The 24,266-nt window shown below is 34.9% G+C and overlaps 1 protein-coding gene across 5 annotated transcripts in view; it reads left to right on the forward strand.

Moving 5' to 3' along the window:
• LOC149800653 (myocyte-specific enhancer factor 2C-like) overlaps positions 1-24,266 on the forward strand; it is a 229,759-nt gene that overhangs the window by 189,673 nt on the left and 15,820 nt on the right. For all 5 annotated transcript variants that reach the window (XM_089954667.1, XM_089954668.1, XM_089954671.1 and 2 more), the window contains 2 exons: positions 17,149-17,292; positions 21,196-21,376. In XM_089954667.1, the coding sequence (XP_089810793.1) occupies positions 17,149-17,292; positions 21,196-21,376 (325 nt within the window). The remainder of the gene's footprint in view (positions 1-17,148; positions 17,293-21,195; positions 21,377-24,266) is intronic.

The raw sequence follows: 24,266 nt of genomic DNA on the forward strand, positions 1-24,266 counted from the left end.
GATTTCTGACTACCTCCCAGGACCCAAGGGGCTGGAACTATATGTCAGAGTTGGTTACCACAAGGGCAAAGAAAAGAATTGATTTTACCATTTTGTGGTGGGTTGAATCAAGCCATCAACCCAGATGCTCCTTTTTTAGGCTCCCACTGGCCTAGTAAGAGAGCATGTACTGAAGTGTGACCCATATCCTTCTTTTGCCTCTTGTCAAGTCCTTTTCCACCCACTAATTTTTGAAGGACTTGATTGAAAACAAATTTGGTATTAGGTTCTGTATTAAGAATAAACCAGCCTTGTGTGACAAAATTGGACTGAATATGGCTCCAGTTTGATTTGAAACACTGTCTTAGCATGTTGAACCAAGCTTTTCATTTGCACAGTTGGGAGGGGTATATCTATGTAACACAGTGATGCTTCTATTCTTAGCACATAAAACAGTTTATTATATCAGAATTCAGTAATACAGTAAAACTGCTTTTCTCGGGAATATCATACAACTTGTATTGAAGCTTTGGTTTTGTTTTAAAAACTCCTTGAAAATAATCTTAGTCATTTGAATTTCCCAGCTTGCTGATATCTGTGTTCAGAAATTGTTTGGTATACTGTAATTATAAGCAGATAAATATACGTAAATAAGGTTTTAAGATCAATTTCATGCAGTTATAGCAAAGAATGAGCACACGTTGATACATTATTTGAATTTTGAATACTGATAACTTTGGTTAACAGGCCCCAGTTATAATAATCCATTTTCATGGGGAACAAATTGCTCTTTATAGTGAGGAATTAATTACTATACTGTATTTTCTGTTTTAAGCCCCAGCTGTATTCTGTGGTGGGTGTGTATTGTGTTACTATCCATGGCCCTCTGTCCAGCCCCATACTGTTATGACTGGCATGCATTTTTATATTCACTCAGTAACTTTTGAAGAACTTAACAGATAAGATTTTACTAGAGGCATTGTATCAGAGAGACCTATATCAAAATTTGAGTTTATAAAAAATTTCTGAAAATAATTTGAGTTAAGGTCCCTGTTGAAACTTTGCCTTTGCATATTTATCCAGGCTTGAAATACAAAGAGATAAACCTCTTCCCGACTCTTCTGTTAGGTTCAGTCACAAAACTGTAGCATACACCTCTATTCACTTTCACAAATTGTGTTGTCAACTAGATTAGAGACTTGCTGTTGGGTAGGTATAAAAAAATATATATTTTTTATGTAAATAATAGACATATAATCTTCTGATTTTTTGGGGTACAATATTAAATGATTATATTTTTTACAGTTACATTTAGTGCTGTTTCATACATTGAGCTTATGGATTGGCCCTGTGCCCGTTGTGCAACATGTTTTTGTGATCCATAACAGTGCATGTCCATCAACAATTTTCAGCATCTCAAAAACCATCTGATCTTTTTCAGGAAGATTTGGCACAGAGAATATTGGCACAAATGCCTTGCATATATATGATCAGCTGATGCCGATCCACTATCTGATATGTCCACCATTATTAAAATAACAAAACTTTTAAAGCAGCATCTTCTCAAAAAACTGCTGGACAGAATTTTACTAAATTTACGCCATTCTGGCATGAAAGACCTTCCAGATAATTACAGTTTGTCATCAAATATGATTGCCATTACTAAAATTTGAAAAACCCTTAAATGACATTTTTTTAAAAATAAGGCTTAACAGAATTTCAGTTTTAGAGTAAATTCTTTTCAAAAACCATCAAACAGAATTAGACCAAACTGGAAAAAATATTCATTGTATGAGGGCTTTTAAACTTCATACAGGACCACTCCGGTGGCCTAGTGTTTAGAGCATCCGCCTTGAAAGCGGAAGGTCATGGGTTTGATCCCCGGCCGAGTCATACCAGAGACTTACAAAAATGGTACTAACAGCTGCCTCGCTTGGCGCTCAGCATTAAGAGGTTAATGTTAGGACTGGTTGGTCTGGTGTCAGGATAATGTGACTGGGTGGGACATCATGCTACATGTCTGCAGCATTATGCCCCAGTGCTAGACATCACTATAGACTGTCACACTGTAGACATCATAGCAGTATGACTGAAAAATTGTTAAAGCTATGTTAAAAATCCAAATCACACACACGCACAGACAAATTTGTACAAGAGATGCCAATCTACCATTAAATATCACCACCATTGCTAAAGATAGAAGAACTATTAAACAACTTAATACAAGTAGAAAATGTGGACAAATATTTAAACTGCTTCTAATGAAAAATATAGAAAATACAGAATTGATGCTGGCATAAAGGGATATCAGTGTTTACAAATTACACCAATCCACCATCAAATATAGACACTGTTCGGAACAACAGATAAACATGTAAGCAATTTCTCACCATTACTATGTCAGAAAGTGTCCTGATTAAAGGCCTTTGAAATTGTTACATATACTACAAATCCCCTACCAGATATGGCCTTCTTTGCTCAAAAAAAGGAACTTTAAGCAACATTAGAACTGTTATGCAGAATTTGACCAACTTTGAAATTAGATGTCCTGGCATAAAGACCTCAGAGTATTGGACAAATGATGCTAATGTGCCATCACATATGTTAAAAAGAATAGAGAAACCGAGCAACGGTTGTTTTTATAACATGCAGCCAGCAACATTGGAAGAATGTTTGATGAGTAAACTTTCTACTGACCCAGATTTCTCTGCCAATTGCATTTGATTGGGAGGCGGATGTCAGCCTATGCTTGTTTTTTGGCCCACTTCAGACTCTTGTTCTCACTTGAACTAGTCAGATTGCCCACAAGTCCTCATGATCCAGTCCACCATTTTGTTTTTTAGCTTGCAGAGTAAACCATACAAGGGAAACTATTAGATACCAGTAAAAAGTTTACTTGTACTCACATTAAAATTTTTTTTAGATAAGAATTATTTGCAGCGAAAATATAAATATCTGTGATAATAGCCATTGATAATAACTGTCCAGATGAAAAGCTCATTTTTAATAAAACCAATAAGTAAGTAGCATATTTTTGTGTGCTTCCCTTATTGTAATGCTGGCAAGGCTGCGTGGAGTTATTATTGCTGAGGAAAGGCTCTGGTCCGTCTGCTTTAGAGAATGGATCAGGTACATGTGAAGGTCATATGAATTGTGCTAATCCTGGATGTTCATTGTCATATGCCAGTGTCTTCAGGCAAGTACACTGTCCTGATTTTAGGTCATTGTAGAACCTGGGTATAGAAGTGAAATGCTAAATGTGTATTCAATAAATGAAGAATTCCTGCCAAATCATACCTTTGTACAAATGTGAAACTTATTGATAACTAGTGTTAAACAGAAGTAGAACATAAAACTTAATATAAATTTACATACAAGTTGATGTAAATATGTTGCATCAGTTGCTGATAATTGGACATGACTTCTGGAGAAATAAAGATGTTGTGTTGGAAGTAAGTGATCTCTACTTTTACAAGATATTTTGTATGGAAATTAAAGGAATCAAATAATTTTGCTCCATGCATTTTGTGTATGTTGCTTAAAGAATTAAAATGACTAGTTACTCTTTTAAACATCAGTTGTTATGAGTATGTGTGTGATTTGGATTTTTAACATAGCTTTAAAAAAAATTCATTCATATCACTATGATGTCTGCAGTGTTGCAGCTTGCAGTGATGTTTAGTACTGGGGCATCATGCCGCAGACACTTAGCATCATGTCCCACCCAGTCACACTATCCTTACACCAGGTCGATCAGTCCTAGCACTGACCTCTTAATGCTGAGTGCCTAGCAAGGCAGCTGTTAGTACCATTTTTATAAGTCTTTGTTATGACTCAGCAGGGATTGAACCTGCGACCTCCTGCATCTGAGGCAGATGCTCTAACCACTATGCCACCAGAGCAGTTTCAGTTGTTATGAAAGAAATTGTTAAAAGGTTATTAATGCTTTTGATTTTATGTAGTGTTAATCCACATTAACATTTAAAACTTTTTACAAAATAGTTCTTAAATACATAATGTTGTAATATTGTATGTTTAAATTTGCAGAAAAAAAATAATAGATCTTCATTGATTTTACCATTTAGTTGCACTTGAATCAATATTGGCACATGGTGGTGGTGGTGGTTGCTGGGGGGGGGGCTGATGATCATTTTTTGCACAGTAGTGATTTAGATATTTGTGTGACCTCTGTTCTCAGTGCAGGTAAAGAATGGATAAGAGGGGCACATTTATTTAGAATAAGCTCTTACCAAAAATAGTCACAGCATAACTGAAATGTGCTAAATATAGATTCATGATAACCAAAATAGCAAGCCCATGAGTCAAATATATCTGATTGCAAAGAGGGCACTAGGTTACATGGGGCTCTCACAGGGACAGTATGTCTGCCAAAACAACACATAAAAACAGTCAGCAATGGTTCAGTTTATTGTTGGAGAAACTTGTTATCAGCCACAGAGCTGCAGTTTGATGAGTTCCAGCACATGTTGCATTTACCCAGCCATGTACATATATTTTGTACTTATCCAGTATTAAGGCCATGCTTGATAATAAGCCCACTCTACCTCACCCATTTTTATCAAGGTTTGGCAAATATTGAAGGAATTTGATTCTCTCTGCAAGGCATGTTCTGCTTCAGTGCCTAAAGTTTTCAAGATGGATTTCAGTCTATACTATTAAGTAATTTGGACAGGATTATCTCCAAATGCCAAAACACCAGAATCCAAGCAAACAGAATATCACATGAATTTTAATGATAGATGGAAACTGGAATTTCAGTGATTGCAATCACGTTTGAAGGGACATGAATATGAATAATGCTCTTCTTGTTAAGCTGGTGTTAAAATCTCTTACAGTGGTAAGAATTACAATATGTGTCATCTCATAAAAGCATATTAACTTGGACAACAAAGATGCTATCACTGAAATCCAAGCTCCCAGAATCAGCATTAAATGTGAATAAAGTTACATGTGCAGAGACACTATATGCCAACTTTGTTGTCGAACATAATCTCCCATTTCTATTAGAAGATCATTTTTCAGAGCTAGTCAAAATAATGTTCCAAGACTTGGAAATCTCAACAACAGTTCTCATGCAAAATGGACAGAAATGACTCACATAGTGACTAGTTTATTGTTTATAAGAAATCATAATCTTTAATAATAATAATAATAATAATAATAATAATATATAAACTCAGTCATGAGTGACCACTGCATAATGCAACTGGTGACCCAAGATTTTTAGGCAAAATATGTGTTTGACATTACTATGAACAGCTGCATCGCAAAACTGATTTCAACACCACTGACCTTGATTTAATCGTTTGTAAAAATGAATGTAAACCAGACTAAAATATACATCACTAACTGCCACTGTAATTCATAATGCATTGGATGAATGAATTCCTTGTTTTGTTTATAATCTTAGCAAGTGTTTGATTGTCATTACTAAAGAGTGGTGATATTGATGATAATGGAGACAGCAAAGGTGTCTGTAAATTTGACTTAAGTTGCAGAGGTTGTGATGGTATAATAGTTACAGAGGGTGTGATGGTGTAATAGTTACAGAGGGTGTGATGGTATAATAGTTGTAGAGGGTGTGATGGTATAAAAGTTGCAGAGGGTGTGATGGTATAATAGTTGCAGAGGGTGTGATTGTATAATATTTTTAGAGGGTATGATGGTATAATAGTTACAGAGGGTATGATAGTATAATAGTTACAGAGGGTGTAATGGTATAATAGTTGTAGAGGGTGTGATGGTATAATAGTTACAGAGGGTGTGATGGTAAAATGTACAAGAGGGTGTGATGGTATAATAGTTGCAGAGGGTGTGATGGTATAATAGTTACAGAGGGTGTGATGGTATAATGGTTGCAGAGGGTGTGATGGTATAATAGTTACAGAGGGTGTGATGGTATAATAGTTACAGAGGGTGTGATGGTAAAATGTACAAGAGGGTGTGATGGTATAATAGTTGCAGAGGGTGTGATGGTATAATAGTTACAGAGGGTGTGATGGTATAATGGTTGCAGAGGGTGTGATGGTATAATAGTTACAGAGGGTGTGATGGTATAAAAGTTGCAGAGGGTGTGATGGTATACAAGTTGCAGAGGGTGTGATGGTATGATAGTTACAGAGGGTGTGATTGTATAATATTTTTAGAGGGTATGATGGTATAATAGTTGCAGAGGGTATGATGGTATAATAGTTACAGAGGGTGTGATGGTATAATAGTTACAGAGCGTGTGATGGTAAAATGTACAAGAGGGTGTGATGGTATAATAGTTGATGGTATAATGTACAAGAGGGTGTGATGGTATAATAGTTACAGAGGGTGTGATGGTATAATAGTTACAGAGGGTGTGATGGTATAAAAGTTGCAGAGGGTGTGATGGTATAATAGTTACAGAGGGTGTAATGGTATAATAGTTACAGAGGGTGTGATGGTATAATAGTTACAGAGGGTGTGATGGTGTAATAGTTGTAGAGGGTTTGATGGTATAATAGTTGCAGAGGGTATGATGGTATAATAGTTACAGAGGGTGTGATAGTATAATAGTTGCAGAGGGTGTGATGGTATAATAGTTGCAGAGGGTGTGATGGTATAATAGTTACAGAGGGTGTGATGGTATAATAGTTGCAGAGGGTGTGATGGTATAATAGTTGCAGAGGGTGTGATGGTATAATAGTTACAGAGGGTGTGATGGTATAATGTACAAGTGGATGTGATGGTATAATGTACAAGAGGTTGTGATGGTATAATGTACAAGAGGGTTTGATGGTATAATGTACAAGAGGGTTTGATGGTATAATGTACAAGTTTGTGCTTCATTTAAAGAATCTTACTGACATTAAACAATATGAGACCAGACAGTACAGTCAGAAACAGTTCTGGAAGTCAGACAGCTATCTGAATCAACCCAAAGTCAGGAAACAATTTAAACTTCTTGATGGACACGTAGAATTGTACTGGCATTACCGTATTCCAGTGCAGACACTGAAAAGACATTTTTTATTTTTATAAAAGTTCAGACTTACTCCAGAGAAAACCTTGATCTAGTAACAGTACTTCATCAACCAAGAGTGAAGATCAACAATGATGAGGACTGTCACCAATATAATACAGGCAAAGGAATGGCAATAAGTTACTATGAAAGTGCCAGTTTCATGAGATATGTGCATAGTTAACATTTTTTTAAAAAATTGTTCAGTAATTGTAATTTTTGTCTATTCCCAGTCCAAAAATCAGGTCAGTGAAAATCATCTTTTGAGGTAAAAACTCTGATCAATCTGCTAATCTGTCCTGATCTGATTCATATTTTCTGTCACATGTATGCTTTGCTAAAGCATAAATATTAAATAAACAGTAACAAAAATGGATAACATCAGTTAAGAGGGCCTTATTTATTAATTTAATATTTGCTTCTTTTGACAGATGATTTAGATCATGTACACTTCAAACAGGTTGTAAAGAATCACAGAGACTGGGGATCATTATTAAAGTGATTGCCATTTGTTACATTAAGTGATTTTAAACTCATTTCACTATTCCTTTTTTCCCCCCTTTTAATTTTTAGCACAAGCATGACAGTACACTGATACAATATATTTACTTGCTTATGAGTTGATTCTAACTGCAAACTGCACAGACCCAGATCTGTCATTTCCAAATGCACCAGCAGATCTGGTCTGTTTAGTTTGTTAGAAGTAGTTAATAAAACAAATAGCATAGACCCTGATCCACTAGCACTTTATGTGACCACACATCAGGGTCTTTGTTGTTTGCAGTTTGACAAAAGTTATAAGTGAGTATATACATTATTGAACGTGTGGTATACTAGATTCCTTTTACTCACTTGAATTATCACCGCACTATTTATTGACTATTCATGTTTATTGTTGTAATGTTTACCTCCACCTTGAAGTTCCATTGATAAACCTCATAATAAACAAATTGCAGAAGAGTTACATGTAATGATGTTGGCATGTATTGATTTAGGAGTGTATTGATTTTAGCGGTCAATTCTAACAGTTCATCCATGCATGATGATCTTGAGTTTTGTAAAATAAATTCTTGCTCCACAGCTTTAAATGATATGATCATTACATTGTGATATCATTGATATGCAAGGAAATATTAATGTCTGACCTCCTGTACAGACTGTCCTGTTCTCGAAAACCAATTTGATTTTTATAATTGAGTTGTTTTTACAAAATTCACTCATCATCAATTTTTTCTTTGTATATTTCATAAGAGGAATCAATAGTCTTCAATCTGTGCAAACTGAATGAAATTTTAAAACTTCATTTTCTTATGTAGGCAGTTATTTACAAGGTGCTTTTCCCCCGTACTTTTTTATCCTTACTTTTTGTATGCAACAGCACTATTCAACTCAGAGTAGTGCAAGAACATGAACAACAACTTATAAAATTGTAAGTGATTTGGGGTTGACTGAACACTTTATTATGTACAATATAACTTTTTGTTAAAATAAAGTTAATACTCTGACATTTCTTGATTGAACCAGATAGTCAGCTTGAACTGTTTGGTCAGAGGATGTGCAAAGAATATATTACAATTCTCTTTTCTTTAACGTGTATATTTATGATTGATAATTACACATATACTATTGTGATAATTACACATATACAATTGAAGCTAATAGGTCTGTATGTCCTAATTTAGTCAAAATGTTCCTTCTCATATCCAGGGAGCCCTGGTAGGTCAGTTAGTGGAGTGTTGTACTTGTATTCAGTGCATCTTAGGTTCAATACACCCACTCAGGCAAACCCAAGTTGGCTGCCTTTGTTGTCCTTGAAAAAGATACTTGGCTTTTTTTCTTTGGCTTGTTATACCCAAAAATGTGTTAAAGATGCCATTAAAAACCAATCAGCAACTCTCATGTATCCAAATTTTCATTGATCAACTTCAGCTCCCCTACCCTCCTTGTCCACTAGGTCTTTGTAAGCATCATCATCAGCCTCTGACATTGTCATTGATATTTTTCTTGCTGTCACTTGTATTAAGCATCTGATTATATCATACCATAGACTTTCCTCACTTATAACTATGAAGTTAATAATTTTCTGATTTACAACTTTGACAAAAGCTAAACAGCTGTTGATAATTTATGTTTGATATGTGATATAATTATTATTACTCAGCGATGCCATATTGTCTCCTTTTCTAAGAGTTATTGTACAGAAACACAGGTTGTCAAGAATTAATTTAGCTTGAACTAAATTTTCATTTACTCTATGAAATTATGTGTCCATTATTCTTAAACTGAGTGTCATTGATTTGTCTAAGCAAGGCTTGTGCAAACTATGAGCCAGACCCAGTGAGCAACCTGCTTTTATCTGTTTATTTACATTGTAGGATGTAACTTTACAAATTGTTTATCCTGCCCCTGCCCTAGAGCAGGGGTCTCGCACTCAAACTGCCCTGAAGGCTGCATGGGGGCATTTTTTATGTGTGATGCCTATCATTTTGCGGGCCACTGGATACAGCTTGGCTGGCCACGTGTTTGAGACCCCTGCCCTAGCAGAAGGTGCACATGTCTGGTCTAGGCTTCTCACAAAGAGGACTTCATGCTTGCATTTTTTGTGAGGTTGAATTTTCAGTTTTTAAGGTGGAAGTTTGTATGATAACAGTTTTGTTTAACAGACCTGATTCATAAAAAGAAACTTGTGTAGACATGTATGTATTAGCAGAAGTATTACTGCTGAATACATAAGATTACATGTCTGCATTTGTACGATCTCACCAAATGCTGGCAGGAAAACACTTTTAATAACTGGACAATCAATGAAAGTATCTTGTTTCCCAGTTGTTAAGCGCCATTCTTAATGTTGGCAGTTATTCTAGAAATCAAGCACTTACATGATCTGATTGAGCTCATTCATATTAATGACGGTTATAGGTTTTGTTAGACTCAGAGTAAATTATTTATGCATGATTTTCACAAAATACTTGCTCATTTTTAAGGGTAGGGGGAATCATTCATTTTCTTGGGGATTCTGACAATCATGAAAGCACTGAAGCATGCAATAAGGCATGCCAATATCAGAACTTGAAGTACAATTTTATTGAACAGGTATATAACCCGAAGGTTTAGAACTACATGTATTTGGGCTTTTGAAATTTCAACTTTATTTTTGAGAAACATTTGGAGCACAAACTTATGATATAATAAAACTGAGTCAGTCAAGTAGTAAATTTATGACACCTAGGCAGCGTGTCCAGTGGCTTAATGATCAAGACTAACTTGTGGTGCCCTCAGTTATATGGATCATTCTTTGCAGCATATCCAGTGGCTTAGTGACCAAAACTAATGACTGGTGCCATTGATTATTATAGATCTGTCTTGGCAGCAAGTCCAACGTCTTTGTGACAATGACTGACTTGTTGTACCCTTGTTTATACAGATCAAATTGATACGTATTCTTTCAGTGGTACAGTGTTATAATTTCAAACATATATGGCTTATCCAGAAATTGTTGCTTTTTAAAAAAAATAGAAAAAATACTGCTTACTTAGAGCTCTCTGACAGAAATTGTTCCCATAAAAATTTACATGAAACCCAGTTGTTATATCAGGATCATTATGATAATTCGTTCCCACTCATTATTTATAATTACATGACACATTTTTGCATACATGTACCAAACATATTCCATTGCTCCACTAAAAAAACCCAAAAAAACAATAAACATCTGTAGTCTGATGTACTGATAAAATTGTAATTATATACCACACAGTATGCAGTCAACATTGTATTATGTTAATTGTAAAAATAATTATCATTTCATCAATAATTTTCAGGGAATGAATTGTGCTTAATCATTTACACAAGCTGCAGTTTTTTCATCCGAAACCTTGACTAGTTGATGTGGAAGTTTTGGTTTATTAATGTTTGTAAAACTGCGCTTTTATCACTTGCCATCAATTGTTATCTCTTGTTGTAAGTAACTGGTATACATAACACAAGGAGCATGCATGGATGGTTATATTTGATAGCCTAGTGCATCATTTACCTGGTGATTGTTTAAGAAATAGAAGTAGTCAGTGGTCTGTTAAAAATTCAGATAATTCAGATAACTCACTTCCAACAAAATGTGTTTGGTTGGGGTTTTATGACACAGCAACACATGTAGCATATTTAGTGCTGTGGTAATTGGAGTAATTAGTACCTTTCCCAAGGACACACCATGATTCTAGACTGATCTAATGGTAGAATTCAAACCAGCACCCTTTCAGTGACAGCTCAGTTAACATGGCTCAGTGGAAAATATGATTAAATATGAATTATCACCAACAAATCATGCCCATTTACGATGTATTAAACAAATAGTTGAAGCCAGTTCATATATTCTCAGAGTTTTGTAACAACAAGAAGAAAAAAAGAAGACATTTTTGTTGATATTTAAATTTATGGATTTGGGCTTAACTAGTTAAACAAAATGATAGTGATCTCCCTTTATCAAAGAAAATAATGAACTCTTTTGACAGGTTTTTGATTCACTTGCCATTTTCTTTTTAAAAGTTCAAACTAAAAACCAGAAAAGTCACTATGCCATTTGAAAATTGTATGGGCTATCAGGAAAATGTAAGTCTAAGCAGCTTTTATTATTGCATTTAGAGCAAAAATACCATTTTTGAATTGAAAATAAGGTTGAATAATGAATGATCAAAAATGAATTCATTGTTGCTGAGTCTGCAATCATCATGATCACCAACAGTTAATGTTTTGGTTAAAGTTTACTTATCCTTTCATTTCCTAATAGCCTTGATGGATTTTCTTCACCCTAGGAATGAATCATTATGAAGTGAAACAATCCTTTCTGGGACATGCTTGTTTAAGCACTTGACCTTCAGTGAAGGTCACACATTTTACAGCAAGGATTTTAAAGTGGGCTGACAGGAAGGCTCTGGCCTTGTATATAAATTTTTCTATGCATCAGGTTTTGGCAACCTATGGCACACAGGCCAACAGTGGCATGGCTTTGTACTCTTCAAAAAGGGACACGGTACAAGTTGTAGTTTTGTATTGTAGGTACTAAAGCTAATATGACTTGGTACACAGTGCTCTACAATTGAGCAGACCTTAAACATCAGATCTAAAAGGTTGACAATGCCTGTTATACGTGATTTGCATTAGCAGGATGCTATATTGAGGTGGAAAACAATTCAAAGCATATGGATGCTTTCAACCCTGTTTTATGAAACCTCATTACATTGTCAGTCTGTTCCTCCACTCCATAATCATAAAGCCCATTGTTGATTAATTTCTATACTGTTATCATATTTTATTTGTACTCATTGCCCCCTGGATGAGATTTCCATCTTGCTGTGTCAAGACAATACATCATGGTTGAGATTATACTTAACAGACGTTCATTTTCATGTGGACTGCTGTAATTTATTTTCCTTAAAATCCACCATTTCAGAATTTTAAAATAAATTTAAAAAATGTGAATGCAGAAAGCTTTGCCTGCCATTTATGTTACTGATATTTTTTTCTGATTTGAAGTTAATGCAGTGGTGGAAATCAGTAGACTGGTTTGATCATTTAGGGGTTCAAAACCAGATCCTTATTCTCATGTATGTTCTTAAACCACTTTTATATTCGACAAGATTTATTAAAATCATGGTCAGAAGTTAGTATTAATAAACATATGCTTACAGTCAGTGAAATACATACATAGAGACAGACAAGAGTACAGACTGACAGGTACATATAGAGAGAAATTGTGTTTTACTGTTTAACACCCCTGATCGCTTAATTAACATAGAGCTTTAAACTGATTAGTTTGTTTGCTATTACTTTTGATAAGGGTCTTACTCTGTGCCCCACACATATTCTTTATTTACTCTACGTTCTTGTTGTATGTACTCACCAACACAGATTTATCCTTGAATAGCAGGAACAGATCTGTACTTGATAGATGAGACATGGTACTACTACTACTACTACTAATAATAATAATAATAACCCATAACAACTTGGTTAATGTTTGCTTAGCCTTGAGTGTTGCAAAATTCAGACTTTTATCTGCCCATCTTTTTCTTCTTGCTGCATCAAAGTACATGTTTTGGTAAACAGCAAAAACAAATTCAAGATTTTAATACTTGTCTTAATAAATATAAGAACTTGTCACATATGATCACTGCATGCTAAACACAGAACTTAATGTACAATGAATGCCAGAGGTGGAAAGTTGCACAACAGGTAGAAGTTTTTTCATCTTCCCAACAGGTAGTTAGATTTGAATGTTTGCTTTCCCATGTGAAAAATCACTTGTAGGGAAAAGTTGTAAATTTGAAGCCTTGCATTATCTTTATTATTTATCAACACCAGCAATACACATTTATCAGCAGAATACAGCAATGTTGATTCTCATGCATTAAAGATTATTTTATTTGAATCTCACATGCTTAGGATTATAACACCTTTATGTTATTTTAATGCTCGATTGATATTCGTTGTAATTGTGCACTGTATAATAATTCTGTTTGTTAATTATAAAGGGCTAATATTCCCAGTTTACGTTGAATTGAACTAGTCAGTGTTTATAAATGTGTACAAATACCACTGGCAACCAATAGCAGGAAATTAATTACAGGGGAGGACTTGTACAATAGCAGGTATGGTTGGTAACTGAACCTTTGTAATGGTCAACTTGCAGGCAATATGTAATTCAGAGATAAATGGTATCCTGTTACCATATCTAGACATAACTATCTATTACACTTCATTCAAGTTCTGCTTGGCTGGAGTGTAATTAATCTTATCAGTTAGCCTCTATATACCAAAAAGAAAAATTAGAATAGTTGTATTAGGTCATTTTTGTGCCACTTAATAAAGTTGATTCTAATATTGTGGACAAGTTTACTCTGTAATATTTTTATATTACCATATGTACTTGCTTATGAGTCCAACTGCAAACTGCACAGACTCGGACCTGCCATTGCATAATGCACTGGCAGATCAGGGTCTGTTCAATTTGTTAAGAGTAATCAGTAAAACAAACAGCATAGACCCTGATCTGCATTATGCTACAGCAGATCAGGATCTTTGATGTTTGCAGTTTGACTCTACTTGCAAGCAGGTATAGATGGTATGTTACCATATTTGTCTCTCTGTTACCATTTTTGGTTTTGCACTATGACAAGAGTCTTCTTCCATCTACAATTATCAAACTTTCAAAATGGCTTGCACTTTGGGCAAGGAAAAAGCCTATTGTTCTCAGAGTGAAAATATTAAAGGTTAAGGTCTATTTGAATGAAAGAAGAAAAAAACGGTTTCTGAACCAGTATCATTAGTTCTTCATCACATTACCAGGACTAAATTTTGTGGACAGTTTGTACTTGTGGCAAGAAAGAAGTTTATTGATTTTGAGATCAAAAGTTATGGTCACTGTGACTGAAAGAAGAAAAATGGTGTCCATACAAGATTACTTCTAAATCACAGACCTAAAAGAAATCTGGATCAATTGCACTTGGGGTAAGGAATGATTACTGTACGTTTAAATCAAGATTGCATACCCTGACCAATGAACAATGAAAACTGAAGTCAAACAGCATTCTTAGCACTAAAATATCTTGCAGTGATCAACCCCTTGGTTGCCCATTGGAAGTGATATGCACTAAAACATCTTGCAGTGATCTCCCCTTGGTTGCCCATTGGAAGTAATATGCACCTTTTTGTTTCATTTTCATAAAAAGCAAATGATTCACATTTTCTCATACAGGTATATTGTCATTATATATAAAAAAGTAGAGGATAAATATGCATGCTGGTTCTGTCCCATGTTCGATTCCACAAAACAGTGATCCAGGAGTTGTATTGTAAATTCTTTCTGAACTATGATGCATCTTCTTGCTAAGACAGCAGATAATGCTAGCTTAGAAAATATTTGAAAATGTAATTGTAATTGAAATTTTTGGATTTGTGAACTTTGAACCCATCCCAGAATAACACCTCTCTTTCAGATGGTTATCCAGATTTCAACAAACTGAAAAATTTAATGAATTTCATATGTTCATTTGTAATTGACGCAGTTATTATAGTCATGGTCTTGTAAATGTGAGAAGCAAAGCCAGTACCACAACCTTACCATTATGAATATACCTTTCATTCTTACAGCCCTAATTCATGCTAGTATGGTGGTTCATAACTGAAAGAAACCTCAGTTTAACATAGTCCCTCATATAGCATGGGCATGTTCATGAATTCCATTATCCTGAATGAATTTTTTAAAAAATTCCTGCTTAATTTTATTTCATTTAATTATACAATGTTCCTCCTCAAATGAAGCCTCCCTCTTAATATTGGTGACCTCTGATGAAGTGGGGAAAATGGTTACAATCTGTTTCCTGGTACAGGATCCCATCCTTTTTTGTCCAGGGTTTGTCTTTTCTAGGAGGAGTCCATATACAAGAGGAATACTGCACTACTTAGCTTTTTATAACTGATTTAGGTATTTAAACGTATCTCTCGCAATATACCCCATTTTTTCACATCAGATTTCATAGCAGTAAAATCTGTAATAAATTTCCATAAATGTTCATGACATTTTCACAGGACACAACAATACATTTTACCCTATGTACTCTCTTATAAGTAAAGGCAAACTGCAGACAACAAAGATCCTGATCTGCCTTAGCATAAGGCACATGCAGATCAGGGTCTATGTTGTTTGTTCTATTGATTACTCCTAACAAACTGCACAGACCCAGATCTGCTGGTGCATTATGTGATGGTAAATATGGGTCTGTGCTGTTTGCAGTTGGACTTGAATTATAAGCGAGTACATACAGTAGATGTTTGTGGACCAAATTTTCATATGCTTGAACAAGCTTATATTAAGGGATGTAAGAAGGTTTAGTGTTGCAGTTGTATTGTCATATTTAATATCCTTTTCATTGGCTGTGCTTTATTCACCTTTTGCTAGGGTTGTATGGTTTTCTGTTGTGTTGCATTACTATACAGAAAAATGTTTTGCAATACATGTTGCAATATATTCACTGGAAGAATGCATAGAAAGTGCAAAAAAATATTAAAGAATGCACGAGAAGTCAGGGTTTCATATAACTTGAGTTTTAAGTTTCTTTAGATGAACAGTGACTGGGAAATATTTTTACATATGAAAGAGTCTTGAGCTACACAAGATTAACTCTTATTTTTTTTTTAATTCTTCTCAACTCAGGCTGCATTGACTGCTAGAATGCAGTGATGTTGTTGAACATAGGGAGTCAGGTTTGCCATACCATCTATAAACTTCACCTCTATATTACATTCCCAACAAATGAAAAGGTTATTGATTAAACTTCAATATTTTTTTGAAGATTTCAGGCACATTTTTGCCAGATTAATGATTTCTCCCTTTTATTAAGCACAAGCTCATACAAGACTTCAGACTTCATTTTGGGTTACTATCCAGCAGGTGAAATAAAATGTGTAGTTCAGCCATTTTCTTGGAGGACACATCTTTCAGAAATCTTTTGGGTTTTAGAACAAGAGGCATTAAAAGAGACCACAAGTTCAAACAAAGCTAATGAAAACTAGCAGAATCTTAATTGTATACTTGTTATAGAAATACAGCTCTCCCTTGTTATAACACGGTAGTTAGCGTGCATTACCATGAACCGTGTTATGATGTGAACCCTGATATATTGAGAATAGTGTAATTTACATAACCTTGGTATGGCAGGTACTTTAAATTTTTTTTTAAATAGTGGTGTTTTGAAAAGGAAATGAAGATATAAGACCTTGTCACCTTGTTTTTTAATGACCCTTATTGTTATACATTAGATGGTTTTGGCCATGGGGTACATAGTAGTACCACATTATATCCAGAATCACATTACAAAGAGGCATGTTATAACAGGACAGAGCTGTACAGTGAAAACCAGTTCACTGGCAGTGCACCATGAAAACAAGTACCACCAGGATCCATACCACAATATAGCAATACAGCAGTTAAATCAAGCACTCCTGCTTCTGGTAAATCTTAATATGCAGGAAAGAGACCACCATTAAGGACCTCCAGTCTTCAAGTACAAGATTGTTTTATCACAATTTATTATTTTATGCAGAATGCACCATGTTAAATGCCTAATCATTGTGGTCAGTTTCACCAAATTCATTTCTCTTTACAGGCTTTGAACAAGAAGGAGCACAAGGGCTGTGAGAGTCCAGAGCTGGAACAAGATCCATACTGCAGTACTCTGGGATTAGAGGATAAATATTCCAGTCGTATGACAGATGATTACCAGCGAGTCCTGCATCAGAACTCCATGAGGGTAAATTACTGAGAACCACCAAATCACTTAATTCATAGATGCTTTCAGAATAAAACAAAACAAAATATTTGCAAGGGCATGCTTACCAGTATGTGATATAAAATGAATGACACAAATTTTGAACCCAACCCCTCAACATGGCTGTATTTTAAATAAAAATAGATTTTCAGTCATATTAGTTGAAGAAAGAAAAGTTGGAGAAAGATTTCTTGAAACTGTGATATATGCCTATAACCTGTATAAACAGTAAACTGATGGTAAGCTCTCACCTTGGGGCAGTTTATGTTGTCGATTGTGGTTGAGGTGATTGAAAGGTAAGTTGGTCAGAGATAACAAACAAACCTTCCACAGATTTCTTAATTGACTGACAGTAGGAGTGTTGTGAATCCTTTGTAGGTGTTTATTGGACTAATTTACTTAGGTAGAGTCTGGAAGTGGAACAACCCAATTAGTTTTAAGTGAGGTACATGAGATGCAAATTGAAGGTGTTCATTGGACTAATTTACATAGGTAGAGTCTGGAAGTGGAACAACCCAATTAGTTTTAAGTGAGGTACGTGAGATGCAAATTGAAGATACGAAAGTTATTTTTCTTTATTACCTTGAAGGATAATGTTTACGCCACCATTATTAAAGATTATTGGCTTGTTCTTGGTCAGATTTGACTCCATTTTATTTTAGTAGTTGGAATTGTTGAAAGTTTGATTCTTAAAGGCAAAATGTCAAAATGCAGCTATTTAGGGAAGGTTGAGTCATTGGAGAAGCTAGCAAAGCCCAGCAAAACTTTATTTTACAACTCCTGGTTGATGGTGTTTAACTGTATGAAGCACAGCAGCAAGGGGCATATTCTATTCTTTTTGCATATACTTCAAACACCATATTGACTTTAGTCATTCTAAAGTGTTCAACATCTGTCAACATAGAAACATAATGCAGGAACAGTGCCAATGCATGAATGAAAACTCACAAATGTAACTGAGATGTTTTAGTATTGTAACTAATGTGGCCATTGCCTGTTTGACACGTCCTCAAAACATAGCATGTGCATAAAGATCATTTTTATTTTATGCCATGAGAATTTTGCCTGGTTTAAAGAAAAATTAATTTAGCTCCCCCCTCCCCAATTAACCTGAAAAAATACTCTTGCTCTGATTTGTAAAAAAACCAAAACAAAGATAAACTAGTTAGTAATATCCTGGTTCAGTTAAAAAAACATCTTCAGATGTATAATAGGTAAATATGCAGTTGCAAATACAGTCAGTTTTATATAACTCTATCTTATTATTGTTTTTTATACTTAATTACATACCTGTTTAATGTTAACTAGTTGATCTGGCATACAATACAGATGTTCAATCCATTATTCCATTTCTCATGGATTGGAGCATGTGTTTTCACTGATGCCAGCACTTCAGTATTCTTAGATGTATTGATTCAGACTTTATCAGTCTCATTTTGTATGAATTTCTTTTGAACTAGAAAGCTAAATAATTTTAGAAAGCATAAAGAATAAAGTATCAAATAAAAACAAAATTGCATATATTGGAGTCTTGGGAAAGAGCTTGTTTGATATGGTGTGTCAGGCCTCGACGTGTTCATATACTGTATCAGACTTGTTTGTTTACAAATACTTGAAACAAAACATGTATGTAGTTTTGTATATTTGTTATCATGATGAGATTTGTGTAGATCAACTGCAGGAAGTAATGGTTTTCTTTTATACTCTGTGATTATTGTAAACAAAATGTTTCTTTAAATGGAGTGAATATTTTCCCCCCATCATTAAATAAAACATCTGACATACAAAGTTGCTAATGGTGTATGTTTAACTTCATTGCATACTATAATTATATACCTGAGTGCAAGTCCTGGTCCAGCTGCAAACAACATGGACCTTTATCTGCCATCACAGTGTGTGGGCAGATGAGGATCAATGATTTATTCTACTGATTACTCTTGGCAAATTGCATAGATCCAGATCTGACATAAAGTGATGCCAGATCTGGGTCTGTGCAGTTTGCAGTTAATTGTGACATATATATGGGTATATATGGATATGCCAGTATCTACAGAAATGGTTGCTGTGGGCACAGCAATTGTTCAAGTTCAGTGGAATAGCAACATAAAAATTGTTGGAGAGGCGGTAGTGTAGAATATTCAATATTCATATTTGTTTTTTAAATGCCATTTGAAATTATTTGTCATGTTAAAAGTTCCAGATAAAGGAAATAATTATATAGGATATCATAAGTCCTAATGGGATTTATTTTATGGAAACAGCCAGCTTCACTAATGTAGTAAATAAAGTTTTACCATCACATTAATAAGTCACTTAATATATGTGTAGTTAGCTCTAGTACATGGAGCAGTGTAGTGAAAAGTAAAAAGACTTTACATATTTTGCAGCAAAATGGGGGGCAGGTAGCTACAAGAAAGGAGAATATATATATATATATATATATATATATATATATATATATATATATATATATATATATATAATATATATATATAAAATCAGTGTTTTCCAGTATGTCATCTACATTATGCAAAACATGTTGAAACAATTGCTGTCTTATTTACCAGTGAAAAGCAAAAGTCATTATACCAGATATTAAACTTCTTTTACTCTAAAGGACAAAAGGATTAATATGAATTAATGCCAAGACATTTATTATGTATTCAGGATGTCCTTATAACATCAAATAACATGCTGCTTGTTTGGTCAAATTATAATGTACCAAATGAATCTTGTTTAATGCTTCCATTTGCATGATGAAAGTGCAAAAAGACAGCAGTAGCCAGAAAGGCTCTGTTCACAGTGTTTTCAATTGAACATTATGGTATGCAGTTGATGTTTAAAAAATATAAATTTTTATGGATGAGTCACAGTGACTCATGACCAGAAGGGTGTGTGTTCATATTTACTACATGTATGTATGGAACAATTTAGACATTAGCTAGAACCTATAGAACATAATGGGCTACAAATTCCTTATGATAAATCTGCATAACTATTTGTCCCCCTGCTTTCCTTTATGGAGGAACATCATGGTGTTGCCCATATCCTTTTTACTTGTATGTACATGTGCGAGTCATGAATTTAATTTTTTACTTGTGAAGAACTTCATGGCCCCAAGACAGATTTTTTGGAGTTGTAATAAAGGAAAGAACATAGGTTTGGTTTTCACCATTTATTTGTCAAACTTCACCTAATTATGGTCCCTGTTTGAATTGAAAGTTTTAAGCTTGGTTCTTAAATCAGGGTTTCTTATATTGTAGCTTAGATGGCTGGAACATAGCAGGTAGAGGTGATATATTTGTTTGTCATACTCCATATTCTTACAATGCTTTTCTAGCTGTGGTAATATGTGTGTGTGTGTGTGTGTGTGTGTGTGTGTGTGTGTGTGTGTGTGTGAGAGAGAGAGAGAGAGAGAGAAAAAGAGTCAGGGTGGTGGTTTTAAACTCTTATACATCTTACTCCTTGACTGTTTAGCCATAATTCATTATACTCAACATCACCGACCTCACTTAAAATATTCTAACTTTGTAGGCAGGGCATGTTTCTAAGTATATTCAACTTTATTACTCAAATTCAATTCCATAATGGAGCCAAGTAGCTTGGTTAATGCGTAATTTCAATACAGAAACTTACTCCTTGAAAACTTTTAGGAGTCCATGAAGAAAACCTCATTAGGGCTGTATGAACCATGCAATGTCTCAATTGTGTTTTTGCACTGAAAAAGAAGTACTGTTGTTTCACCATGCTTACACAGGAGGAACAAGAATCACATGATACCAATATTTGAGATGCCAGGTTCCTGTATTTTTTTTGCAGTCAACAGAAGTAAAGTTTAAAAGGAAAGTCTCATCCTGATCAGCAGCTTTACGTTTTCTTTTCCAGCCTTCCTTACCAGGTCCATATTCCAATTCTGGATTATCACCAGGAGGGATGCCACTCCACAACTCCTCGTATATGAACCACAACCTACAGCCTGGACAAATGGGGCAGCACAACCCCAACATCAACAGCCCAGGATTGTTGCAGGTGCCTACCACACTGAGCCCACGCCCAAATTCTACAGGTATTATATAACTGTTATTTTGGTATACATTTTCTCTATAAAAGCAGTTTTCACATTTTTGTCACTTGTGTACAGTCACAGCAATCATAACAGTTGTGTTAGATTAGTTAATATGTGGACCCTTGCTATGAAGATCCCCTGAATATAACCAGGGTTCCCATGCTACCGGGAGATTGGGAAAAAGTCAGAAGAAATGATAATTTTTTTCCCAGCCGTGAAAAGTCCTTGAATTTCGCAAATATTGATGAAGGTTGGGTAAAATCCAGGAATTTTCCGCCACCACTTCACGCCCGAAACAATGATGTAATTGAGTTATGACTAAACTAGACTAGGTGCTAACTTCCTTTGATGAAAGGTGATTTGTTTTTATTGAAGAATGCATGTGTTATTGAAGTCACCGCTGTAGGACAACCGGGAGGACCAAAGAAATGCCTGTTTGATAATGCGATTGCAACATTTAATATTCATAGAACATTGAGAGTGAAATTTTTTAAAAATTTGCTTGGTATTTACACAGAATGATTTGTACTTTGAAGTAATCAGTTTTCTTTGAAGTTTCAGCAAAACTATTTTTCTGGGTACATTTAAAAACAAAAGAAAATAATTAGCTATCATTTGGTCGATTGTAGCAGTTCCTATTCCTGCCTTCAAAGATTGGTCGAATGTAGCTAATCTAGTAGCATGACTGTTTGAGTGTATCACAGCACACAGTACTCAATCAAATATAGCTAATCTAGTAGCATGACTATTTGAGTGTACCACAGCACACAGTACTCAGTCGAATGTAGTTATTCTAGTAGCATGACTATTTGAGTGTACCACAGCACACAGTACTCAGTCAAATGTAGCTAATCTAGTAGCATGACTATTTGAGTGTACCACAGCACACAGTACTCAGTTGAATGTAGCTAATCTAGTAGCATGACTATTTGAGTGTACCACAGCACACAGTACTTAGTCAAATGTAGATAATCTAGTAGCATGACTATTTGAGTGTACCACAGTACTCAGTCAAACATAGCTAATCTAGTAGCATGACTATCTGAGTGTACCACAGCACACAGTACTCAGTTCTAATGTCAGCATAAGCAGATTATGATACAACTATGCACTTTTAAGATGGTATGTCAGTATGAACACTGCATTTTACATCCAAGTTTGCAGATTCCTTTTGTTGTGCCTTTGAATTTCTCCACTCCAAACCTAAGATTGCACATACATGTTCAAACAGTCAACAGTGGTGTCACCCAAAAATTGCCAGATCTTATATTTTGTCACCAGTAAGGAAAAACAGTTTGCAGTTTGTGACATTGGTGAAGCCCAGAGTGATCTCTAAATTAACTATTTATATTATTTTTCATACTTTTAAGAAGAAACAAATATTTTTATGTGTACAAGAAAAATAGGCATATATGAAATTTCAGGAGCCACACCATGATTGTCTTATATTTGAATTCATATGTGATCTCTTCCCCAAAATGATGATAAACCTTTTACACTTTAGTTTTCGTGCTTTAAAGAAGAAGAAATGTTTTTTCTGTGCTAGAAAAGTACATGTGTATGAAATATCAGGAGCTATGCCACAGTCATGTTATATCTGAATTAGTGTTAGAATGGAGTATGCATTAGTGGGGTCACACACTGTTGCCTATTTGGTCTTGTAGTTTACTGTATTGTGGGACTCCATATTGTTAACACTAGTTCCAGTTTTTGATGGATTGCTATGAAAGTAGATAAATATTATGGTCATTATCTGAAGATATGCAGATCAACAAGTTACTTTGCTTTCAAAATTTTGTTGCACTTGTTGCCCTTTTCACCTTGTTGTTTAATACAGTGTATGACACAATCTCATTAGTGCAACTAGTTCCACAGCTTTTGGTGGCTACCATGAAAGTTGATAGATATTAATGTCATCAACTCAGGATATGCATATCAACAAATCACTTTGCTCCCACAATGTTTGTTAGAGCTATTGCTCTTTTTGTACTGTTGCTGAATGCAGTAAAAGACCAAAGCTTGTGAATGCATCTTGTCTTGCAGTTTTTGATGGATTGCAGTGAAAAATGGCACATAATGTGTTCCTCATGATAAAGATACACATGTTGACAAGCTTTGTGATCACATGATATTTGCAAGAGTTATTGTTCATTTTGCATTTTATGACACAATCTTAGCACAACTAGTTCCAGTTTTTGGTAGATTACCATGAAGGATGGTAAATTTATTTTCATCACCTGAAGATGCAACATCAACATATCATTCTGCTCCCCCAGTTTTTGTTAGAGTTATTGCCCTTTTTTGTCTTTCAGCTCACTGCACTGTTTGTCACAATCTAATTAGTGCATCTAGTCCCACAGATTTTGATGGATTGCTATGATGAATGGTTATTTTAGTAGCAGCAATGACTTTCTGTAACATAGCTTTTTACTTTCTTTGGTGACAAAAATCTTGTCCATTTGATGTGAATGCATCCTTTCACAGAGTGTAGAATTGTCCACATGATGCAGTCCTCTCATGCACCTCACATTTCCATGCACAGCTTTTTCTAGGATGCCATGTTAATGGACATGTGTTGAATCTAGTGCTTCACTACATTGGGGTCTTCTGTAAACAAATATTATGTATATTCTAATAGTAATGACAGAAAAGTATTGCATAATTAAATCAGTTTACCCCCACCCCACTCCCACCTCGCACAAGCAACATATTAGAACACAAAGATGTACATATCAATAAATCACTTTGTTCCAGCAAGTTTTGCTAAGTTATTGCCCTTTTGCCTTGCATTTTTTAGTGGATTGTCATAAAATTTGGTACATGTTAAAGGTTATCACCTGAAGAAGCACATATTGATAAACGACTATGCTCTCAGTTTTCAACAGAGTTA

Source organism: Sinohyriopsis cumingii, chromosome 4, assembly GCF_028554795.1.
Source record: "Sinohyriopsis cumingii isolate HCF-2022 chromosome 4, ASM2855479v2, whole genome shotgun sequence".
Lineage (NCBI taxonomy): Eukaryota > Metazoa > Mollusca > Bivalvia > Unionida > Unionidae > Sinohyriopsis > Sinohyriopsis cumingii.